This window comes from Pterocles gutturalis, unplaced genomic scaffold (genome assembly GCF_000699245.1).
Source record: "Pterocles gutturalis isolate BGI_N339 unplaced genomic scaffold, ASM69924v1 scaffold19981, whole genome shotgun sequence".
In the NCBI taxonomy this organism is placed as follows: Eukaryota; Metazoa; Chordata; class Aves; order Pterocliformes; family Pteroclidae; genus Pterocles; species Pterocles gutturalis.
Genome location: NW_010103617.1, coordinates 1 through 20685, shown reverse-complemented (window position 1 = coordinate 20685; position 20685 = coordinate 1). Strand labels below are relative to the sequence as shown.

The following is a 20685-nucleotide window of genomic DNA, read 5'->3' as shown; positions in this document are numbered from 1 at the left end:
GAGAGCAGCTTCCAGTGCTGAAAGGGGGCTACAGGAGAGATGGGGGGGCTCTGGATCAGGGGGTGCAGTGACAGGACGAGAGGTGATGGTTTTAAGCTGAAAGAGGGGAGACTGAGGTGAGATCTGAGGAAGAAATGTTTTCCTGTGCAGGTGGTGAGGCAGTGGCCCAGGTTGCCCAGAGAAGCTGTGGATGCCCCATCCCTGGAGGGGTTCAAGGCCAGGCTGGATGAGGCTTGGGGCAACCTGGGCTAGTGGGAGGTGTCCCTGCCCATGGCAGGGGGTGGGACTGGATGGTCTCTAAGATCCCTTCCAACTCAAACCATTCTGTGATTGTATGTGGGTGTGGGGTTTCTTGCAGCACTGCAAACCCCTTTCCAAACCCTTCCTGGGGTGCAAAGCTGCTGATGCAGGGAAAGGTGCTTCCCAGTGGTCTTCCACATCTTCCTGGGGGTTGGGAAAGGCTTTTGTTCACCCCTTTCCCATTCCGTGTCTCCTTATCCTTGCACATCGGTCGGTCCCGCTGCAGAGCCGTGCTGGTGGAGGCGGGGATGCTGCTTTGAGGACCACTGCTGGGATGGCTCCCCCCATGTGCCGAGGAGACCCCAGGCACCTCGGGGGGTTATTGCCAGCTTTCACAGGCATTGCTGTGAGGATGGGTTTTCCCTCTGGCTTGGCCGGCCGACAGCGCAGTGGAGCGGCGGTCGGACAGCGCGGTTGAGCGTCGAAGACGAGGAGGAGGCGGCGAGAGAGCGGCGGCGGCGGGAGCGGGAGAAGCAGCTGAGGTCCCAGGCAGAAGAGGGCTTGAATGGCACCGGCTCCTGCTCAGAGAGTGTGGGTCCAGCACAGGAAAACCAGTAAGAAATACCTGCGGATAAATCCTTCAGTGACACATTCTCTCCTTGCAGCAAAACCCTCTGGCATCCCTGGAGCGGTTGTTGGGTTTGGAGAGGTGGGGAAGCTCCCTAATGGATTTGGGTTGGGGGATTTAGCTCAGGCTAACAGATAGTATGTTTCTAGTTTGGGCAGAAAAAGCCAGAATCCCTGCTCTGCTCTTTTTTTTTAGCTGGAGGCTGGGTGTTTCACTGACCTGAGATTAGACTAGGACAGGTTGGGTAAGGCTGAGCTCAGGCAGGGAGTCCCCGTCACTGGGGATTTCAGTGCCTCGTTAAATTTCAACTTGTGAATCATCCTGTGCTGGAACTAATGGAAGTTCCCGATGTGTGTGAAGACAGACACCTGCCCGAGGATGTGACACACAGCCCCGGGCAGATCTGGTGGCCAAGCAAGCCATCGCCTCTCCTGGCCAGGCTCCTCCCTCAGAGGATGCTGCCCTGGCGCAGCTCCTGAGCTGCTGCAGTTCACCCCTCCAAGGGTTAAAGTGAACTTGGTGCTTTAATGGGTCTTAAATGGAAATATCTGGGCAGGCATTTCTGAAGATGCTGAGCTATCTGCTGTCAGAGAGGAACCCCCCGGAGAAGGGATGGGATGACCCCAGCATCCCACACAGCCTGGGTGCTGTGCAGCATTAGGCCTGGCACACAAACCTGGCTGCACTCTGAGTTGCCAAACTCTGTCTCAAAAGATTCCAGTCTTCCCACTATTTATGTGTTCAACTTCTTTCTAAATACATTAAACACAAGGGAAAAGTGGCGGTGTGACTTCAGATTATGGTCAGAGAGAAGCACAGCTTCATTTTACTGGAAAAATAGCAAAAGCTATTTATAAAAATCAATTTTTTTTTCATTAAAAGATCAATTTTTTCTCAGATACTTTCAAAAATATTCAGATATTCAGGACTCTTTTTTTTTTTTTTTTTTTTTTTTTTTTTTGTTGGATCTAAAAGCATTACAAAGAAGCTTCAAAACCTTTTGTGGAAATACACACAGGGATATTCTGCAGACAAAACCACTGCCGTCTGGCCGAAAAGCAAACAGAAGAGCTGGAAAGTCATAATAATAGTTAGCTTTTCCAAACCCCCCTTCGCATGGGAGTCAGAAAATAATTCATAAAGGTCTTTGAAATGGCAGACAAGATGTCTGGTCTCAGAGCGACCATATACCGGGAGATGCTGCGAGCAGGCTCCGGTCCCGTGGGCATAGACACGATGCTGACCCCATGGGACCACTGGCGATGCCCAAATTTAACTGAGTGCTTAAGCAGCTGTGAAGGGGGCAATGACAAGAAGAACTCCTAAAATGAGGGGGTTTGCTCCCTGCTCCACGATGCTTGAGCTTGCAGGGCCAGGCTTCACAAGAAGGATGTTTCTTCCTCGCTGGCCATCCCCTGGTTTCTTCTGCAGTTGCTGACAGCCACCTGGGCTTGCTCATGCAGCTGGGGTCAGCCCTGGCTATTAATTTTCCAAAAAGCTTTGCTCTCTCTTGTGTAAACACTGCCCCCTCCTTCCCTCAGCTCTTCCCACGCTGGGACTCATCCCATCCATGTCACTCTGAGCAAACCCGCCCTCAGCATTTCCTTGCACCAAAGGGACAGAACGAAGCTCCTCTGCTCCCTTCCCATCACGAAAAAAAAGAGAAATAACCTGCAAAATGTCAGGTTTCTGGGAAGTCACATGTGGCCATGGGATGTCAGCTTCAACAGTGCTGATGGGGCTGTGCTGGCTCCGTGCTTCCCCTGGGGACATGGAAGCCACCAGTTTTTAACCAGCATTGGGCTGGTCTCCCTTGCTCCCTGGGAGCTTCTCTGATGGTCTGAGCACACGTTTCTGGCTGGGGCCACAGGTACCAGAGCAATTCTGCCTTGGGCATCATCAACGCTGCAGATCACCCGAAGCCCTGAGCTGGGGCTCAGCAGGTCTGTGGTCCCATCCTGGCTCTGCATCAAATGTCCTGAGCATTGTCCTGGGGCATCCACAAGTTGCTGCTACACATGCAGCAGAAAATAATCCTAGGCTGTGATGTCCTAGAGTGCCACAGCGTCACTGCTTGGCAGTCTGAGGGGGTGCTGAGGCACAGCAGGAGCTGGGCTGTGCTCAGACTTGGGGCTGAGTGGCTATTTTCAGCGCGCACCCCGTGGTGAGCCTGGCGAGGGCACGTGTTTTTCACAAACCCTCAGGTCCTGCAGTCAGTTCAATATGATACTCCCAAATCTCAGAGAAATAGAATTACTGAATGGTTTGGGTGGGAAGGACCTTAAAGATCATCCAGTCCCACCCCCTGCCATGGGCAGGGACACCTCCCACTAGCCCAGGTTGCCCAAAGCCTCATCCAGCCTGGCCTTGAACCCCTCCAGGGATGGGGCATCCACAGCTTCTCTGGGCATATTCCTTGAAATGCCCCATATTCCAAGCCACTGGGGTCATGGAGGACGCTGAGCATCTCCTGACACCTCCTAAGAGCCTGGAAAGGCTAAGAAAAGACTCACACACATTTATTATGTATTTTGAATCTCTGAGTTTTAAATTAATCTGTGGGTCCCACATCATAATTCCCACTCCCAGGCGACGTGACCGCCCTGCATCCCAAAACCCATCTGTGCAGCCACCTCCTCGCAATGTGGCTGCCCACCCAGGACCCCCAGCTGGGAGGCAATTCTCCTTGCGAACTCAAGGAAAGAAATAGGAAAAAACCCAACTATCCCTGTGCACGTCCAGCCTGCATCTGGTGCCGGCAGCTGTGCGTCCCGGGAGGGCTGCAGCTCCATACAGCAGCAGGATATTCCCAGGCAGGGAGCCACGGTCATGCAGAGTGCATGGGACTGGCTCAAAGCTGTAGGATAACTTGAGGATCCAAGCCAGAACTGGACCCAGTGTCCTTATTTTTGGGTGTTTATGCCTTCCTCATCCAGCGATCCGTTCAGGCTGACATCCTACTGATGTCTTCTCTAGGGGGCTGCATAGGACGAGCAGCAACAGTGTTTGAAGCACCTCTGGTCCAAACCAGCTGGGGCAAGCTTCGGTGCAGAGGAAAACCATGGACTGGTTTTGATGTGCTGCTTGTCTTCTGCTCGCCTGTGCATGGCCCCGGAGACCTCGCTCCTTCTTCCTCTCCATCCTGCAGGGATGTGCCGAGAGACCCCCTTGGTACAGGGGCTCCCCTAAGCACATCCCAAAGGTGTCATTCTGTAACGAGGGATAAGGCTTCGGGTGGGACTGGGAGCAGCCAGAGGAAAGAAAGTGCATTAACTGGAGGGACAGAAGGACGATATCAGGCTGGGGCTCTTTCCAGGCCAGGTTTGGGGTTTTTTTTTGCATCTCTCATTTTTGTTCTTGCTGTGTTTCAGCTATGACTTTAAGCCGTCCGGGACTTCGGAGCTGGAGGAGGATGAGGGGTTCAGCGACTGGTCCCAGAAGCTCGAGCAGCGCAGACAGAGGTGGGTAGGACACCAAGGAGGGGGGAACCAACGTGTCCAGCAAAAGGACCGTCCCTGTGGAGGTGTGACCAAGCCCAGGTCAAGCCTAGTGGCCGGGGGCTGGAGCATCAGCAGGGCAGGACAGCCCCTCTCCCCCTGCCATTTGGGCTGGCGGGGAGGAACAGGCTCGGGGACTGCCCCAGGCTCCGGGGATGTTTGGATTGAGCTTTGCACTCAGGGCGATGGCAGCCTGCCAGGACGCCTGCGTTTGGAGGAGTGACAACAGCAGATTTAAGCCACCTGAGCGGCTGCAGAGGCTGAAATGGCCTCTAACGTAATCCAGACCGGCCGAAAAAGCTGTTCTAATTATTGCTGCTTCCTGGCTCATGTCAGCGTGGTGGGTGTTATGGCCCCAGCCCACCTTGTGCTTGCCTTCTCTTTCGGGGGGTGGAAACAGGCAGCAGAGAGCCCCGAGAGGTGCTTGTGTGCCAGCTGGTTAGTCCCCATCTCTTGTCACCCTCCCCTTGCTGAGCTGAACCAAGCTCCTGCCTTAACCACTTCCCTTGGACACCCTCTACCTGCGTGGGAGCTCTGGGACAGCTCTCCCAGCAGCTTGATTTTATAGGGAATTTTGCCTGTGTGATGACACAGCCTCTTCTTTATCTCCGAGACTGAAAAAATGCCTAAGATTAATATTTACCAGTGAACAAATAAATAGAGCTTACCTCTTTCTTCCTTTTTTCCCAAACACTAGCTAACCCACTCTGCAAGCTGTACCTTTGCAGCCCTGACCCCACAAGCATTGCTCGAGCACCTCGCTGCCATATTATCACATCTGTAAGAGCAATTAGGAATCAGCCCCAGCTGTTTTCACCATGTTGTCTCTTTTTCCACCCCCTTGCAAAGAGTTTATCCAGAGAGAAAAGCTGCTGTTATTCCTTCTAAAGAGAATTAACGGGAAGAACTACATTATCCTCTCCAGAAATTGCTCCTTGGGTTTTTATGTGATGCTGGCATATATTCTATAGCAGGTCAGGAGGGTGCTGAGTAGAGGAGGTGGCACCCATGGCAGCTGAAGCCCATCAGGGGGGTGATGCTTTAAAGGTAGCAGCTGGAGGTGAGCAGGCTTTTGGCTGGAGAGAGGCAGCTGGAGGGGCTCAGACTTCGTGGGCTTGCTGGGTGTGGGCTTTTTGCCGAAACTGGGCTTGCTTCCCAGTGGGTGGCTGTGCCCTATAAAATCCCTTCAGCAGCTTTGCCCTTGCTCACCTGAAGGACAGGCTTGGGGCGTGGTGAGAGCACAGGTAGGCTGTGTGTCCTATGCTGGGACAAGTATCACTGTGTCCGGGATTTCCCAACTTTACTCTCTCCTGTTTTAACTGAATATGGAGCAAACCTGGTTTTTTTTTTCTGTGAAGGATGTTGGCTAGCTGGGACAAGTATCACTGTGTCCGGGATTCCCCATACTGAATATGGAGCAAACCTGTTTTTTTTTTCTGTGAAGGATGTTGGCTGTGAATGAGGGGATGGAGACAGTTGCTCTCTGTTGGATGGAGCTAAGACAGCTCGTGCATCCTATGAGAGCCTTGGTGCTACAGCGTGTTTTCTTTTTTTTGTTCTGGTTCTACACTTTTTGGGGGGATGCCCATTCTACAGGAGAGATGGGAGGGACTCTGCATCAGGGAGTGTAGTGACAGCACAAGGGGTAACAGCTTTAAGCTGAAAGAGGGGAGACTTAGATGAGATATTAGGAAGAAATGTTTTCCTGTGTGGGTGGTGAGGCAGTGGCCCAGGTTGCCCAGAGAAGCTGTGGATGCCCCATCCCTGGAGGGGTTCAAGGCCAGGCTGGATGAGGCTCTGAGCAACCTGGGCTAGTGGGAGGTGTCCCTGCCCATGGCAGGGGGTGGGACTGGATGATCTCTAAGGTCCCTTCCACCCCAAACCATGCTGTGATTCTCTCAGCTGCATGCTGGAGGGTAGGAGCTGTGTCAGGCTAGCTGCCTCCTGCACAAAATTTCTGTGGTGCAAAAGGTGTTCTGTAGACTGCATCCTGTCTGCTGGCCTTAATTTTTAATATGAGCTTGCCCTTTAGCTGGAGGCATTGCTGGGATCCTGGTTAAGAGAAACAGTTTACCTGGGGCTTCAGAGCCTGTTTGCTGTTGTGGGAGGATGATTAGGAGCAAGCCAGCACATGCATCAGCTTTTCCCCATGTGGTCAGTGGGGAGGGCTGGGTGATGGCCTGTGAGCTGCCTTCCCAGCAGCAGAGAGGTGGGTGGAAAAGTCTTGCTTGACCTTTTTTCATGTTTTGGTGCTGGCTGGCGACGCAGGAGCCGTGAGTCAGCCTTGCACTTTGGCAGCTGCCTGCTAGCCAGCTCTCTAGCCTTGCTGTCGCAAGCTGGGTGATTTTCTAAGAAATGGGTGGGAGGAGAAAGCTGTTCTCTGGGTGGGGGAAAGGGAGATGGCAAAAACATCTTGGTGCATGGCTGTGAACCAGGGAGAGCTCCGGGGTTACACGCTCCCACTGACTCTGTGCCCAAAGGCATGGGGTGCTCTGCTTTTGCAAAGCTGATTGCTTAAACATACTCCTGGGTCTCCTCTCTGCAGCCTTGGAGACATCCTTTTGTACAACCCCTGTTGTGATTTTTTTTAAACCTAAGCCAAGGGGTGACCCTGGCTGCTTTGTTTTGCTGGGCTGTGACATGAATAGAGGTGTCATTTATTCCAGTTGGTGAAACAGAGGCTCGGGGTCAGGTGTAGATACAGCATTGCTTGTGAGGCACTGTGTCTTGCAAACAAAAAGCCCCTGTGAGTGGCCGTGCAGCCTTGCGGTTTAGCTTCAGCGAGGGAACAGGAGACTCTTGGGAAGCACGTTGACGTGCTGTTGGTTGGATCCTCCTCCAGCGAGAGGCTCTGTTAATGTGGTAGATGAGCTCAGGCAGAGGGAGGCTGTGTTTGGTGCTCCACCTTGATGGTGGGAACCATGGGGACAGTGTCAGGTCTGTGTTTGTGCACCAGGACCACAGGGTGTGCTGGTTCACCTGGGATTCGGGCTGCGGCTGAGCAGAGCATTGAGCCAGCACCACATCATGGTGGTAGCCCCTTCTCTGCCTGGGGTCTGAGCAGAGGTCTGGTCTGTTCTCCTGCAGGTCTTGTCCATGGTGAGGCTGGAAAGCTCTGGAGACCTTCAGCTCTGCCATGATTCTTGGCTGTGCTGTGTTTTGGATGTTCAAAGTGTGGGAGTGTGATGTGACCGCTGTCACATCGGGGTACCTGGGCCTGGATGGGACCATGAAGTGGCTGTGAGCCCTGGTGTAAAGCACCCAGCAAGTTGTAGGCTTGGAGGAGAGATAAAATTGGGTTTCTAGAGGTTTGAAGCACCTGATGGTGTTTGTAGGCTCATAACTATGTGTTTTGTTTCTTTGACCTCTCTCCACCACCTCTAGGTCTCCACGACAGTCATATGAAGAAGAGGATAGTGGTGTGAGGGAAGCTGAAGTCAAACTGGAGCAGATCCAGCTGGACCGGGAAAGCCTGGAAGAGATCCATGAGGAGAATGTGGTTATCCAGGAGGAAGAGAGGCTGTGCCAGGAGGAAGAACAGGTCCATGAGCAGGAGGAAGAAGAGAGAGCCGAGCAGGAGGTGGGATCAGGAGGGGCTGACCTTCTCTTTTCCACAGGGCTGGTGGGAGGGCTGGGGGCTGCTCTCCAAGAACTCAGCTCACCAGGGTGTTGAGCCCATGCAGATGTGATTTCATGGTGTGACCTGGGGCTGGTGCTGCTCTTATAGAATCACAGAACGGTTTGGGTTGGAAGGGACCTTAGAGATCATCCAGTGCCACCCCCTGCCATGGGCAGGGACACCTCCCACTAGCCCAGGTTGCTCAAAGCCTCATCCAGCCTGGCCTTGAACCCCTCCAGGGATGGGGCATCCACAGCTTCTCTGGGCAGCTTCTTGCCTGTGTGCCGCCGTGGGTGGCTGCAGGCAGCCTCTGCCCTCTCGCGAGGGTGCTGTGTTTGCTCCCAGAGGTTGTGGTGGCTCAGTCGTGTCCCTGCAACACTGAGAAGGAAAGTGCTACTGTTGCTCCTGTGGTTTTATGGGCAGTGAGCAGCTCTTCGGGAGAACTCAAATCTAAATTTTACTGCTTGTTTTTATCACACCTTTGGAGCACTTTGGCTTGATGTTTCTCGCAATCTTACATTGCTCCCAGCTGAGGTTTTCTTTCTTTGCTCTTGTGACAAGGTGGGACTTGAGCGGCGTGCGAGCCCATTAGGGTGGCTGAGCTTCCAATATCTTTTGTTGTAGATGGATTTTTGACTTGCTGAGGCTGCTATGCTTTTTGCGTTTGGACTGTGTGTGTCTCTTTCTAGCTCTTTATTCTAAAAGCAGCTGCTCTCTCTCCTTGTGACCTCTAAATGAGAAATTTTGTTTTCCTATCTCAATGGTGGTGAAAAATCTTTAACTCATGCAAGGACGCCTTTCTATATAATTTTGGAACCTTGGACCTGCAAAACTTCTTTGATTTCACCCCTCCAGCCCCCACAAATGGCACATGAGCATTTTCATGGATGTTTCCAAATTAGATGATGTGAACTCCAAGTTTCTGTGCTCACGTGTTTGTTAGTGTAAGGCAGGAAGCCTGGGAGATGGGGGGGAAAAAAAAAAATCACTTCTATTGCACAGTAAGCAGTTTGACCAGCTGACTTCCTGCCTTGTTCATTTTCTGCACTCAGGAAAAGAAGAGAAGGAGAAATGAAGAAGAAGAAGAAGAAACACCAGAAAAGCGGCAGAAGGCCCCAAGCCCTGCCAGCCTGGAGGAGGAGGAGCTGTGCTCTGACCACACTGCCGTGTGCTCCACCAAGGTTGGTGGTGCTCAGGCCCCCCTGGGGCCACGGTGACTGTCGCAATAGGGCACCTCGCTCGTGATGAAGAAAAAGGGCTTACGGTGATGGAGTGGTGAAGCCTCTTATCCCACTTCTGCTGGGGTGCATCACTTGATCTCTTTCTCTTGTCTTCCTTGGTTGTCACCCTCCTGTCCTCCTGCTTGAGCTGGTGGAGGCTGTCACTGTCTCTGTGTGTCCTTTGCCAATCACCATGAAAGTCTGAAGTTCATTGAGGACTCCAGGGAATATTGTAACACTGAGAAAGATGTCTGTGCTTTCAGCTTGTAAATTTGGTCAAAACACATGGACTTAATCAGAAAATGAAATTCCCTCCCCACCCCAAAAAAAAAAAAACCAAAACTTAAGGCACTGGAATTTCCCTGGCTTACTTAGAATAAAATCAGAAAGTATGACTTAAGGTTTTTTTGAAACAAACCAGGATTCCTGATCTCTGAAGCATGGTGTCCTTCCCAAGCACATCTGTCTGCTTTGATGCTCTTGTGACATTTCCATTTTTAACACCACCTGAATTGCATCTCATGACTTCTGTTGCATTTACTGCAAATCCTCAGTTCTGTGCACGTGCTTTCAAAGACAATAGACAGAGATAGGTGGTTTCTGGAGTGAATGGCTTTTGTCTTTGTAAGCCCTAAGCTTATTGATTATAGCAACGAGGGAAATGGTGGGGAGCCTGAGTAGCCTGTTAATCTGCTGTTGGTGTTATCTTTGAGGTTTTTTTTTTTGCATTTAGATCTGGGCTCTTTGCTGCTTAGTCAATATTTCCTGGCCAGGAGGATTGTATGAGCACATCCTCTTGCACCAGTAAACAGAGCACAAGGGGAAGGTTTCATCATCTACAACCATCAGGTTCTTGCTCTTTATGGGGAAGCATTCTTAAAGTCAAACAAAAGGAGGGGAGAAAGGGTGGGTTTGGATGCCAGCCATGTGCTGATGTTGTGTTTGAAAAGAGGAGTGGGGGTGGCCAAAGCATATCCCTGGAGTGGGGCTGGTGGGGAAATGTGGGGAAACCCTTCCAGGGCCTTTTATGTGCTGAAACTTTTGTTGTTACAACCCCAAAACGCACATAGCTTCCTGACCTGAGCTAAACTGCTGCTGCGAGGATTTAGAAATAGAGTCTCTGTGTTTTATAACGGTGATGCCAGAGCTCACCAATACACAATGCCGCATGTAAAGCTCTTCGGGAAATATATGAGCTTGGGATCTTTCCAACAGCAGGAGGATCTTTACGCCCCAGCTAGCAGGGCTTTGTGTGAACACTAAGAATTAACCACATTGACCACCAAGAAGGTGTTTTGGCAGAGGATCGCTCAGCAGAAACACTGCTTGGAGCAGAAAGACCAGAGTGCCTGCAGTGGGCAGTGAGCTCCCTGCCAGCTGTGGCTGGTGCAGGTGTGGACACATCTGGGGCAGGCAGATGTTGGGTTGCAGTGTGGGGTTCAGAGTTTTGCAGTTGTCTGAGTAGCTGTGGTTTCTTTTGGCCTTCAGAAAGTGCTTTGGACCAGAGAAATGCATGACCCTTGCTGCAAGGAATTGCCCTACGGGGCAGGGGTAGGTGGTCTCCAAATAGCTTAGGGAAGGTTTGTTCCCACCTGGACTGTCATGCTGAGATCTGCTGTCACCTACAGCCCCTCTGTGTTTAACTTGATTCTCATTTATGACCTTTTGGAAGCATCCATGGTTTTGCACCTGCACAGCCCCATCCCTGGAGGGGTTCAAGGCCAGGCTGGATGAGGCTTTGAGCAACCTGGGCTACTGGGAGGTGTCCCTGCCCATGGCAGGGGGTGGAACTGGATGATCTCCAAGGTCCCTTCCAACCCAAACCATTCTGTGAGTATTATTTCTGGCAGGCTTGGCAAGGTTTTTTTCCTGTTGATCTACTTGTGGTTGAGAAGCTGAGACATGGGCAGGGTTCTACCAGATTGCCCTTTCAGGTGCTGTTATGCCTCATGAGGTGCCAGCGTGCCCATCAGTGTCCCAGAGGGATAAGCAACCCCATCTCTGAAGTCACACCTCAGAGACAAGCATCAATTCGTGCAGCACTGAGAAAAGGAATGAGCTGGCAGCAGGCAGACAGCAGAAGAAGCTGGCTGATGGGATATCTGTCACTCTGCTGTGTTGGGATCCTGCAGAGTGACTGTCCCCATGAGCCAGGGTCACACTGTTCATTGGTGATTGTGCTCTTCTCTAATGGGTCTTGTGCTCTTGGGCATGGCTGTTAAATGTGTCCTTTCTGTGATCCTGGCTTCTCTTCTGGTTAGCTAAAATTTAGCACTGGCATCCTGAAAGCATCTTAAAATGAGCACTTAGTGCTGCTTTTTATCTGCTCATGAGGTAGGTGATGTTTCCCGTGGCACAGGCAGCAGTGCACAGGGAGAGAAGGCTCCTGGTCACTTCGTGGCTGCTCTTTGAGTCTGGAGGATCTGCTGTTAAGGAACAGGCTCCCCTTTGAGTTGAAAGTAATTTTCTCTCTTTGTTCATGTTTTCTGGGGCATTAAAGAGCTGTGAGGTTTAGCAACATTTCAGCTTTTCTTTATTCAGTGGTTGTGAAGGGTTTGCTTCCCTTCCTGTCTTGGCCAAAGTTCTTGCAGAGGAGCCTCATGTGCAAAACTCTTTCCTGATGGCTTGACCTGAAGGGCTGCCTTGCACATGGCTCCACGTGCTGGCTTGCCCTGTCTGTACAGTTCTCTGGAGTGGATAAGCCAAAGTAACTCATGGCCGTGCCCCTCTTGCGCTTGGCTCCTTCTGCAGACATGGTTGGCAGTGCCTCTAGTTTCCCCCCTTGTCTTTCCACACTTGCCACTTTCTCTCTTGTGCCTGGCTAGGAAACCAAGTGTCTGAGAAAGATACCTGGTCCTTGAGCAGGGAAAATGGTCTTGGTCGCTCTTTTGGCTGTTGGTCAAGTTGCACATTGTTGGTTTGCCCCTGAAACTGGTTGGGCTGCTGCGGTGTGCTGGTGCTTCTGGTGAGGATTCTGCTCACCTGCCTTGGAAAGGAGGAGGAGTGTGGGAACACGGGACCAAGCGAGGCATTGCTAAGCAAAATTTGGGTGAGGGAGTAGGGAAGAGAAATGATTTTGAACTATGGTCAAAAAGTGACCTACTTTCCTTTGAGGTCCACAGAGAAAAGTAATATCTTCATCTTCTCTCTCCCCCTTTAGATCACAGACAGAACTGAGTCGCTGCACCGCTCAATAAAGAAAAGGTATCTCTAGGGTTGTTGTGGGCTATGGGGTAAATCAGGACCCTTCCCCCAAATGGAGGATGCCAGAGGGCCCTGCTGTGGCTCTCAAAGTCCCTCCTCCTGCCTGAGGTACTGGAGCATCACCTTAATCCTGTTCTTGCCTCTCTCCAGTAACAGCATAAAGAAGAGCCAGCCTCCCCTCCCTGTGTCAAAGATCGATGACAGGCTGGAGCAGTACACACAGGCCATTGAGGTGAGCTGCCATGGTGTCCTTCTGTCCACACCCTCTGAAGAGTCCTCTTTGCTGGGCGTTGCTCTCCCACCCTGCCTCTTGGTCTCACCATCTGGGAGGTGACAAGTGACTCACCTCCCCTTGGCTGGGAGCAGTCCTTTCTCCTGTCTCTATCTCCTTTCACAGCGTAAAGGAGGTTTCTTCAGCACGCTGCCCCATCCATGTTTCCTCATGTTCCTTGCTTAAAGGGTGGGAGCATCTGGCAGGAACCAGCAAAATCCTACAAGTCTCTTTTTGCAAGAGGACCTCCAATTACAGGCAGGGGAAGAAAAAGAAAGCACACGCTTCCTGATGGTGATCTTTTTCCATTTATTTTCCAGACATCCACAAAGGCTCCAAAACCTGTCCGACAGCCCTCTCTTGACCTTCCCACCACGAGCATGATGGTAGCCAGCACAAAAAGCCTCTGGGAGACTGGAGAGGTGGCAACTCAGTCTGCGGTGAAGTCCCCGACCTGTAAGGTATGGCTCTGGTGGGATTTGCCTTGCTTGGGCAGGGTGAGAGGGGCTGGCCTCTGGGCATAACATGGATTATGGGATGGCTCATTGGTGGTGCCCACCAGGACCAATCTCCTTCATCAGGATGCAAGGCTTTGTACCTCAGAACTTTGCCTTGTCTGTGCTAGGGTCCTGAATCGTTCCTTGGTGGTACAGCTACCAAAGCATCTGTGATGCTGGTTGAGGCTCTGTTTTGAAATGGGAATAAAATCAGTTGGTGGGGAGGATGTGGATGTCTTCTGCAGAGGCTAGGAATGAGCTCCAGTGGTTGAGCACAAAATTGGATCTAGTACCAAGATGATAAATCTTGTAAATATGGAAAATGCAGAGTATTATGTATTGTGCTCTTAATAATTTCAATTTCTGGTTATTGTGAGGAAGGCTGATTCTGTAATGCATTGATTGCAAATCTGGGTTTATGTGAGCAAAATTTATGCTTCCACATAAAAAAAAGAAGCCTTGATGTTAACATGTCTTAAATAGTTCACAAACTTAAGAAAATAAACATCTTGGATCTCTGGTCCAGGCTCTTGTTGAAGAGATTGAGAGAGGAAAACATGGGATATACTGGGAATAGGAAGAAGTTTTCACAGTCATGGGTTTTAGCTGTAGCTGTCATAGGTCAGATGATGTCATATTATAAATAAAAAAGGAGGTCAGATGTGTGGGTTTGAGAGGGATGTGGACATAGGTGTGTTTGGCATCGTTAGTGGCTAAGGGTAATGAGAACATCATCTTCTCAGGATATTGTGGCTGGAGACATTGTGAGTAAAAGAAGCCTTTGGGAACAGAAGGGCAATCCCAAACCTGAGACCAACATCAAGGTGAGTTGGGATCTGTGTATGAAAGCACTTGTTCTGCTGTGACAAAGAACCCTTGTCTGGGTTAGAATCGTAGAATTGTAGAGTAGTTTGAGTTGGAAGGGACCATGGAGGTCATCTAGTCCAACCCCCTGCAGTGAGCAGGGACACCTTCCACTAGACCAGGTTGCCCAGAGCCCCATCCAACCTGACCTTGAATGTTTCCAGGGACGGGGCACCTACCACCTGCCTGGGCAACCTGTTGGGTTGGGAATAGTGAGAAGATGGTGATGTTCTATAGGGACAATGGCTGCCTGTATCTGTCAGTGCAATTGCATACCTAAAAGCTCTTCCTAACAGTGAGCTGCTATCCCTTCAGCCCTAGTAAAAATGGGGCAAAAATAGTTTTATAAGCACTAACACTGGAGGGTCTCTTGAACAGCATGTTGTTCTCAGCCCATGGGTTGGGAACCCCAGCCTTCTAGGCTCAAAATGAACTGCAAATGGGAATTACTTTGCTCTTGTTATGCTTTTTAATCTTGAGAGTAAAGAAAACATGCAAAATGAAGAGGAAATGAACCTAAGACAGTATCAACATTTGCAGACGGTGTTTTGTGCCTACTGGTGCTTTTGTGGGAATGCCTATTAAAATGCAGCAAGCAGCTGCTGCTTGAACTGTCTGGGCTAGGAGAGGAAGATCAAAGTATCTTGTCTGTTGTGGGTCAGCACTGTGCCAGTGGGTGGTCAATGAATGGCTCTTGCCATGGGTGAAACCAACCATGTCTTGGGAGGCTCTTAGATGAACCCTCCAGCATGATGCCTGGCAGTGCATCCTCCCTTTCCTATTGCACATCCCATACTTGCTGTTACACTGTTAAGTGGTGGTTGGTCTGTGCAAAGAGTTGGTGGGGAAGGGGCAAGAAGGGATTACAGAGGAGGCTGTGTCCAAGCCCTCTGTGATTAAGGACAACTGTATAACCTGCTCCTCTGCCTTCAGTTATTTGACTGTGACTGCTGATTCGAGGGAGAAAAATGCTGACTTTGGCTCTTTCTCTTCTGTTCAGGCCACTACTTCTGGCAAAAAGTACAAATTTGTTGCAACAGGCCATGGCCAGTACAAGAAGGTGTTGATAGACGATGCTGCAGAGCAATAGCACGCCTGGAGCACTCATTAAGCAGGTAGGTGGGTATGACCTTGTGCTGTGTGACAACCTCCTGGCTCTGTTCTGGCAGGACATCGGGGTTGTTTCTGCCAGCTACGCTTTGGGTGAGTTGGAAGGTAGTGTTATGATAACAGCTGGAGCCTGGCTTCTGGGCAAACGCCTGACTTTCTGAGCTGGAAGGGAGAGGTACACAGCAGGGGTTTGTTTTGGTCTCTTTCTCATCTGCTAGGAAGCTGGATACCTGTGTCAGTTCAATCAGCAGAATAAGTCCCTTCGCTGCTGCTGTTTGGGTGAAGATGCATTTGCATTTGGTAGTTCAAAGGAACAGCCTCTATCGGCTGTTTTTACTTATGCTCTCTTATGTTGCAAGGAGAAGTAGCTGGAAGTCATTCTGGCTGAGCATGGGAGCTGATGTACTCCTGAAATTCAGATGCTTCTGGGGTCTAATTCCCTGAATTAGTTGGGGGAAAAACTTTGAAGGATTTCAGTAACCTCTTGGAACCAGTTCCTAATAGAGTTGTAGTGGGGGGGGACGTGAACCTCTGCTGTGCTGGGCAGACCCACAGAGCAGAAAGGACTGTTGGCAAGGGGGAAGGCAGAGCTGGGCTGCCATCTCTGTGCCCTCTTAAAACAGTCTTTGGCTCTCATGCTCGTGTTGTGTTTGTGTTAACTGATACCCTGGTGTTATCTTGAGTGCCTGATAGTGGAGGGTTGGGCAGTAAGGAGGAATGGCAGAGAGAGGTGATAAATGGTTGGATACAACTGGCCAGCATCTGGCACTGTGAGAGGAGAGGAAGTTGTCGGGGGTGAAAACAAGCTTGTTCTCTTTTTTCCTATTATAAAAAAGCAGCTTTATTTCATAGCCAAGCTTATAAATAGCCCCGTCTGCTACAAAACACCTTTTGTTTCTGAATTCTTCTGGGGGCTGTGTTCCTTTTTTATTTTCCCCTTCCCCTCAAGGAGCTGGTTTCTGAGTGCAGCATAGGTCCAGGTTGTTTTTCACTCCTTTTGTGGAGCCCATTTAGAAGAGAAGCTCTCTTGAATGCCACTTTGAGATGGGCAGCAGTACGACCCCAAGCCTGCTCAAAGCTATCTTTTGAGATGTGAAGAAGGAGGAGCCCACAGGACTTGTATCCTCAACTTGCTTCTCTGCGTGTGGCTTTCAGAAACCTGTTCGAAGGTCTTCTCTTTGATCAGTCCTCTCTTTCCTGAAGTCTGTTTTGATGCACCAGGTGGGATCCTACTGAGCTTCAATTCTTTATAGCAAATAAGTTTTGTTTGCCCCACCTGAGCTTCTGCAGGCAGCTCAAAGGAAAGTGCCTTCAGCTCCCGTCTTTTTCCAGCATCCTTTCTGGAAAGGCCAGAGACTGTCATGGGATGTCCTCTAGGATCCACCCAGCACTCCAAACAGCCATTGCACAGCACTCTTGCCCCATGGGCTCATTCACAAGGAAGGGTTTTTTAACTGTGAATAGCAAAATGACTGCGCCAGCTTGAAGGATCTTGGCTTGCTTCTTGTCTTGGGTTTTTAGCTGGTTTGTGTGCTGAGAGGTCCCTGCTCCCCAGCCCCTCTCCACCCCCCTGAACTATGGTCATACTTTTTCCCTTACTGATGGATCCCTTCATGGTTGCCTTTTTGCTCCCAAACCCTGTGTCCCTCGCTCAACACCCCCTCATCAACGTTTCCTCCTCCTCTTGCCTCCTGAGCTGCAGGACCTCTGAGCAGGCTGCAGAGGTTTTCTTTAAGTGGCAGTTTTGACTCTGCCTGAGGCTGTTTGACATTGAAAAACAACTAAACTCTGTGCCCAGCAGTGTTCCCTGTCCCAGCAGCTCAGGCTGGGACATGCTATGATGGCTCCCAATGCAGAGCTGCTGGTGGAAATCTCTGGTTGCCTCCAGGCATCTGTTCTCTCCTCTGCAACGCTCTCATGCCAGGTCCATCTCTGCAGGACTCACCACACCTGCTGTACACCTCTGCCCTGTGCTGTTGGGGCAGAAGGACTAAACCCTGGAGGCAGACCTGCCTTCCTCTGCTTCCCACCGCAGACATCGCTCTCCCCACTGGTGAGCTGCATCCTCCATCCCTGTGCCGTGGGGCTGGGCTGGGGCCGCAGCCTGGTGGGAAGCCCAGCAGATGCAAGGCACAAGCCTTTCCTCATCGCTGTGTGTTGCTGGTTTCTTCTGGGTGGTCATCCTTGCTGCAGGACAAAGTGGATTAATGCCCAATTGCTTCTGAAACCATCTTCTCTGGCCAGATTCAGTTTCCCAAGGATAATCAGTGTTGGCTTTTCCATTTCACGCTAATGCTGTGGAATCCGAGACTTGTGCATACGCATCCATCTATCTGTGCTACATGAACGTGCCATTTTGTCCCTGTGGTAAGGTCATCTTTATCTGCATTAGGCATTCTATATGTTTTAAGCTGCACTTTTTGATTTTGTGTTGCTGGGTAGATCTCTCTGTATACCCTTTCCTTGCAGCATGTTGAATTATCCTGCAAAGGCTTACCTGGGAATCCACTCGTGATTACTGGTGTGTTTCCAACCTACCTCTTTGCAGCTTTTTCTTGGAAAACTAAGGAGTTGGAGAAATCCAAACTAGAGATACTTGGATTATTCTTCCTTCTCACTTTTTTTTTTCCCTTTAGCATAGGGAAGGGGCTACAAAACAGAGGCAAAGCAAAGTGAAAGCTTCTGTGAAGGTTTGATTGTAACTGAGCTCTTCTGTTAGCAGCATCACAAAATTGGAAGATTTCAAAAAGGCAAAAGGGCCTCTTGGTTTTGTTTCTAAGTCTGTTAGCAGTTTGGCTTGGGGAAATTTTGGTCAGCTCCATATCCTCTGCACACGAAGAGAATGTAAAGAGCTGTGTATCGAGTTTCCTCTTTGGACTAAACATAGCGATCCTATATTAGCTCTGTAGGGACATCCTGGCATATGACAAAGTCCCTTTGAGAAACAGAAATAGCTGATCTCCAGCTTTCACGCTCCTAAGCTTGGTGGTGATGCAAAGGGTGACTGTAGTGCTAGAAAGCACAGTTGTCTTTGTGGATGGACGGAGTTGGGGATTTTGTTTTAAATACCCTTTTTTCAGGACATTGGGCACCAGTAGGTATGCAACTGTCATGATGTTACCCTGAAAATAAGACTGTGTGTTCTTAGAAGGAATGCCCAGGAACAACACCTTGTTACAAACAGGGTTGGATATCCACAGGCTGAAACAGGCTCTTGCTGGTTATCATGCAAACACGAACCCCCAGCTGTGCTTAAAAAAAACTCTAAAAATCCATACCAGAACTCGATTACTGCAACAAAGTTAGTCTTCTGCACCCTGTGATTTAGTAGACTGACCTAGGAGGACATCAAATGATGGTGCCCAGTTTTTTTAGGCAGGAGAACTGCTGTGTGAGAGCAGGATGGATTAGATCTTATGCTGTCCCTTGCCTGTGCCTTGGGGGAAGGGATGAGTTGCCACCTTGTTCTCAGTGAAGGGGTGTGGGGTGCCCTCCACAGCCCTTTCAGTGGAGAAGCTAAGGAGATGGTGTGTACCCTCTTTGAGTTGAATTTCTGAGTGTCCCTAGAGGATATGTGAAGTAACACAGATTCCTTCATGTCTCATCAACTCATTTGGTTTCTAGGATTTCTCTTGTTCTTAAACACAATAAAATAAATTCCGATTCCATCATCTTCCTCTAAACTAGGCTTTTCCTACAGGTAGTTTGTCCTCTTCACTGTGTGTCTCCCCTCTCTTCCCCATGTTACTGCATCCAGTGCTTGGGTTGTTGGTTTTTTTTAAACAATTTTGTGTTTCTTTTCCTGGTTCATGACGTGTGGATACGGTATGTTAAGCGTTTAAGCTTATATGCGTATGGACAGTAACCTTTAAACCCACAGCATGAGGCTGCTGGCTTGGAGAAGTTTTATTTTATTTTTTCCTTACACTTGGCTCTGTTGGGCAGTAAGACTAGTCATAGGTGCTCTCTTGCTTGGTGCCCTGTAGAAGCCTCCAGAGATGTGAGGCTGGTGGAGCAGCCTGGCTTCAGTGGACTGACCATCCCGATGCTGTTCTGTTAAAGCTCTTGGTCTGCTCCTCAGCCGCTTTGGGTCTAAACCGGCTCACCTCGAACACAGTGGTGATCTTTGTCATGGGTTTGGCAGCCAGTTCCTTCAGTTTCCGGGCGTCGAAGCGTGGTTTATGTAGAAGGATGGGTAAGCGGCGGGGAAGAAAGAAGCTTCCTTCCTTCTGCAGCTTCTTCTCTTCTTCTTGCTGCTTCCTCTCTTTGTTGACTGTCATCTGGTATAAAATCGCATCCCACATCCTTGTGGCCCTTGATTTAAACGGCCTGTGGTCTTGACTGATTGCTTGAGAGCTGTCCTTCTCCTTGCTCCCTTCCTCCTTTTCTCCCTGTGCCAGCGAGTCTGTCTCGGGCTCTGGGAAGGTGGGTGCTTCTGGCTGCACCATCAGGTGCTTCCGGAGGCGATACCAGCCACCAGCACCGGACACGGGAGGTCTTGCTGCTTCTCCTGGTGGTGGTGCTGGCTCAGCTTTGAATGGAGGGCTGGTGTTTGGTAAGCTGGGGGTCAGCTGAGGTTGAATGACATGTTCTGCCTTGGTGTCCGTGGAGGTGGCCCCAGTACTGTCAGCTTGTGCTGGGGTTGTTGACTCTGGGTGTGCTTGCCTCCAGGGAGGGCTGGGTGTCAATGGTTTGAGGATGTCACCGTCTTGCTTGGGTAATTCAGGAGCTCTCTCTGGCCTGGATATTTCTGTGTCACTTCCATGGGTCAGAGGCTTATCGGCGTGGGCATCGGAGGTGCTGGGCTTGGGTGCAGGTGCTGTGATGGGCTCTTCAGTAGGAGCAGGCTTGGGTGCTTGATGAGGAGGCTCTGCCTCCGCAACACAAATGAGGGGAGGCTCTAGTGTGGGAGCTGTGGCTTTGCTGTCATCAAGTGGGGTGGGCATCTGCCCTGGAGATGGTTCAGAGCAGCTTGTTTCAGATGGAAAAGGCTTTTTATCTTCATGGCTGATGGTTGCTTGGGTCTGATTTGGTGTGGGTGTCTTAGCTCTGGGTGGCTTGACACTGTGGAAATAAGTGTGCACCTTGGAGACATAGGTGACTTCTGGTGCCCCGTCTTTACTGGGTGTACTGGAAGGAGGAGGCTGGGCGAAAACAGATATCGAAGGGTCACGTGGAGCTGGAAGGTGGGTGTCTGTGCCTTCAGGCTGCTGTGGAGTCTCAGGAGCTTCTGGCTTGTGTAGCAGGGGCATGGCCGAGGAGGTCGTGAGCCGGAGGTGTTCAGCGATGCGCCTCTGCTCGGTGACCTTCAGCGTGAAAGGCTTGCTCTTTCGGAAAGGGGAGGGGACGCGGTGGGTGACAGGCCTGATGGAGAGGTGGGTTGGCAGGATGGTGGGGAGGGGAGCTGCAGTTTTGGGGGTTTCCACTGGGGAAGCTCTGTTATTGTGCTCTAGGTCAGCGCTGGCCTCGGTCACGGGTGAGAGGGTGGACCGAAAGGACTTGGCTTGCTCTGAAGCTAGGACAGCATTCTTCTTG

The 20685-nt window shown here is 50.6% G+C and overlaps 2 protein-coding genes across 2 annotated transcripts; one reads left to right on the top strand and one right to left on the bottom strand.

Moving 5' to 3' along the window:
• Nucleotides 1–685: 685 nt before the first annotated feature.
• Nucleotides 686–15155, top strand: LSP1 (lymphocyte-specific protein 1; the record flags this gene model as incomplete). Its single annotated transcript, XM_010086780.1, has 9 exons — nucleotides 686–854; nucleotides 4240–4329; nucleotides 7750–7945; nucleotides 9037–9165; nucleotides 12365–12408; nucleotides 12559–12640; nucleotides 13000–13140; nucleotides 13920–14000; nucleotides 15041–15155. Coding segments are annotated over 9 exons (1022 nt in total), but the record flags the coding sequence as incomplete, so codon positions are not given.
• Nucleotides 15156–19175: 4020 nt separating this feature from the next.
• Nucleotides 19176–20096, bottom strand: PRR33 (proline rich 33). Its single transcript, XM_010086779.1, has one exon. It carries the CDS (start codon nucleotides 20094–20096, stop codon nucleotides 19176–19178), a length of 921 nt encoding a protein of 306 aa, XP_010085081.1.
• Between the last annotated feature and the right edge of the window lie 589 nt (nucleotides 20097–20685).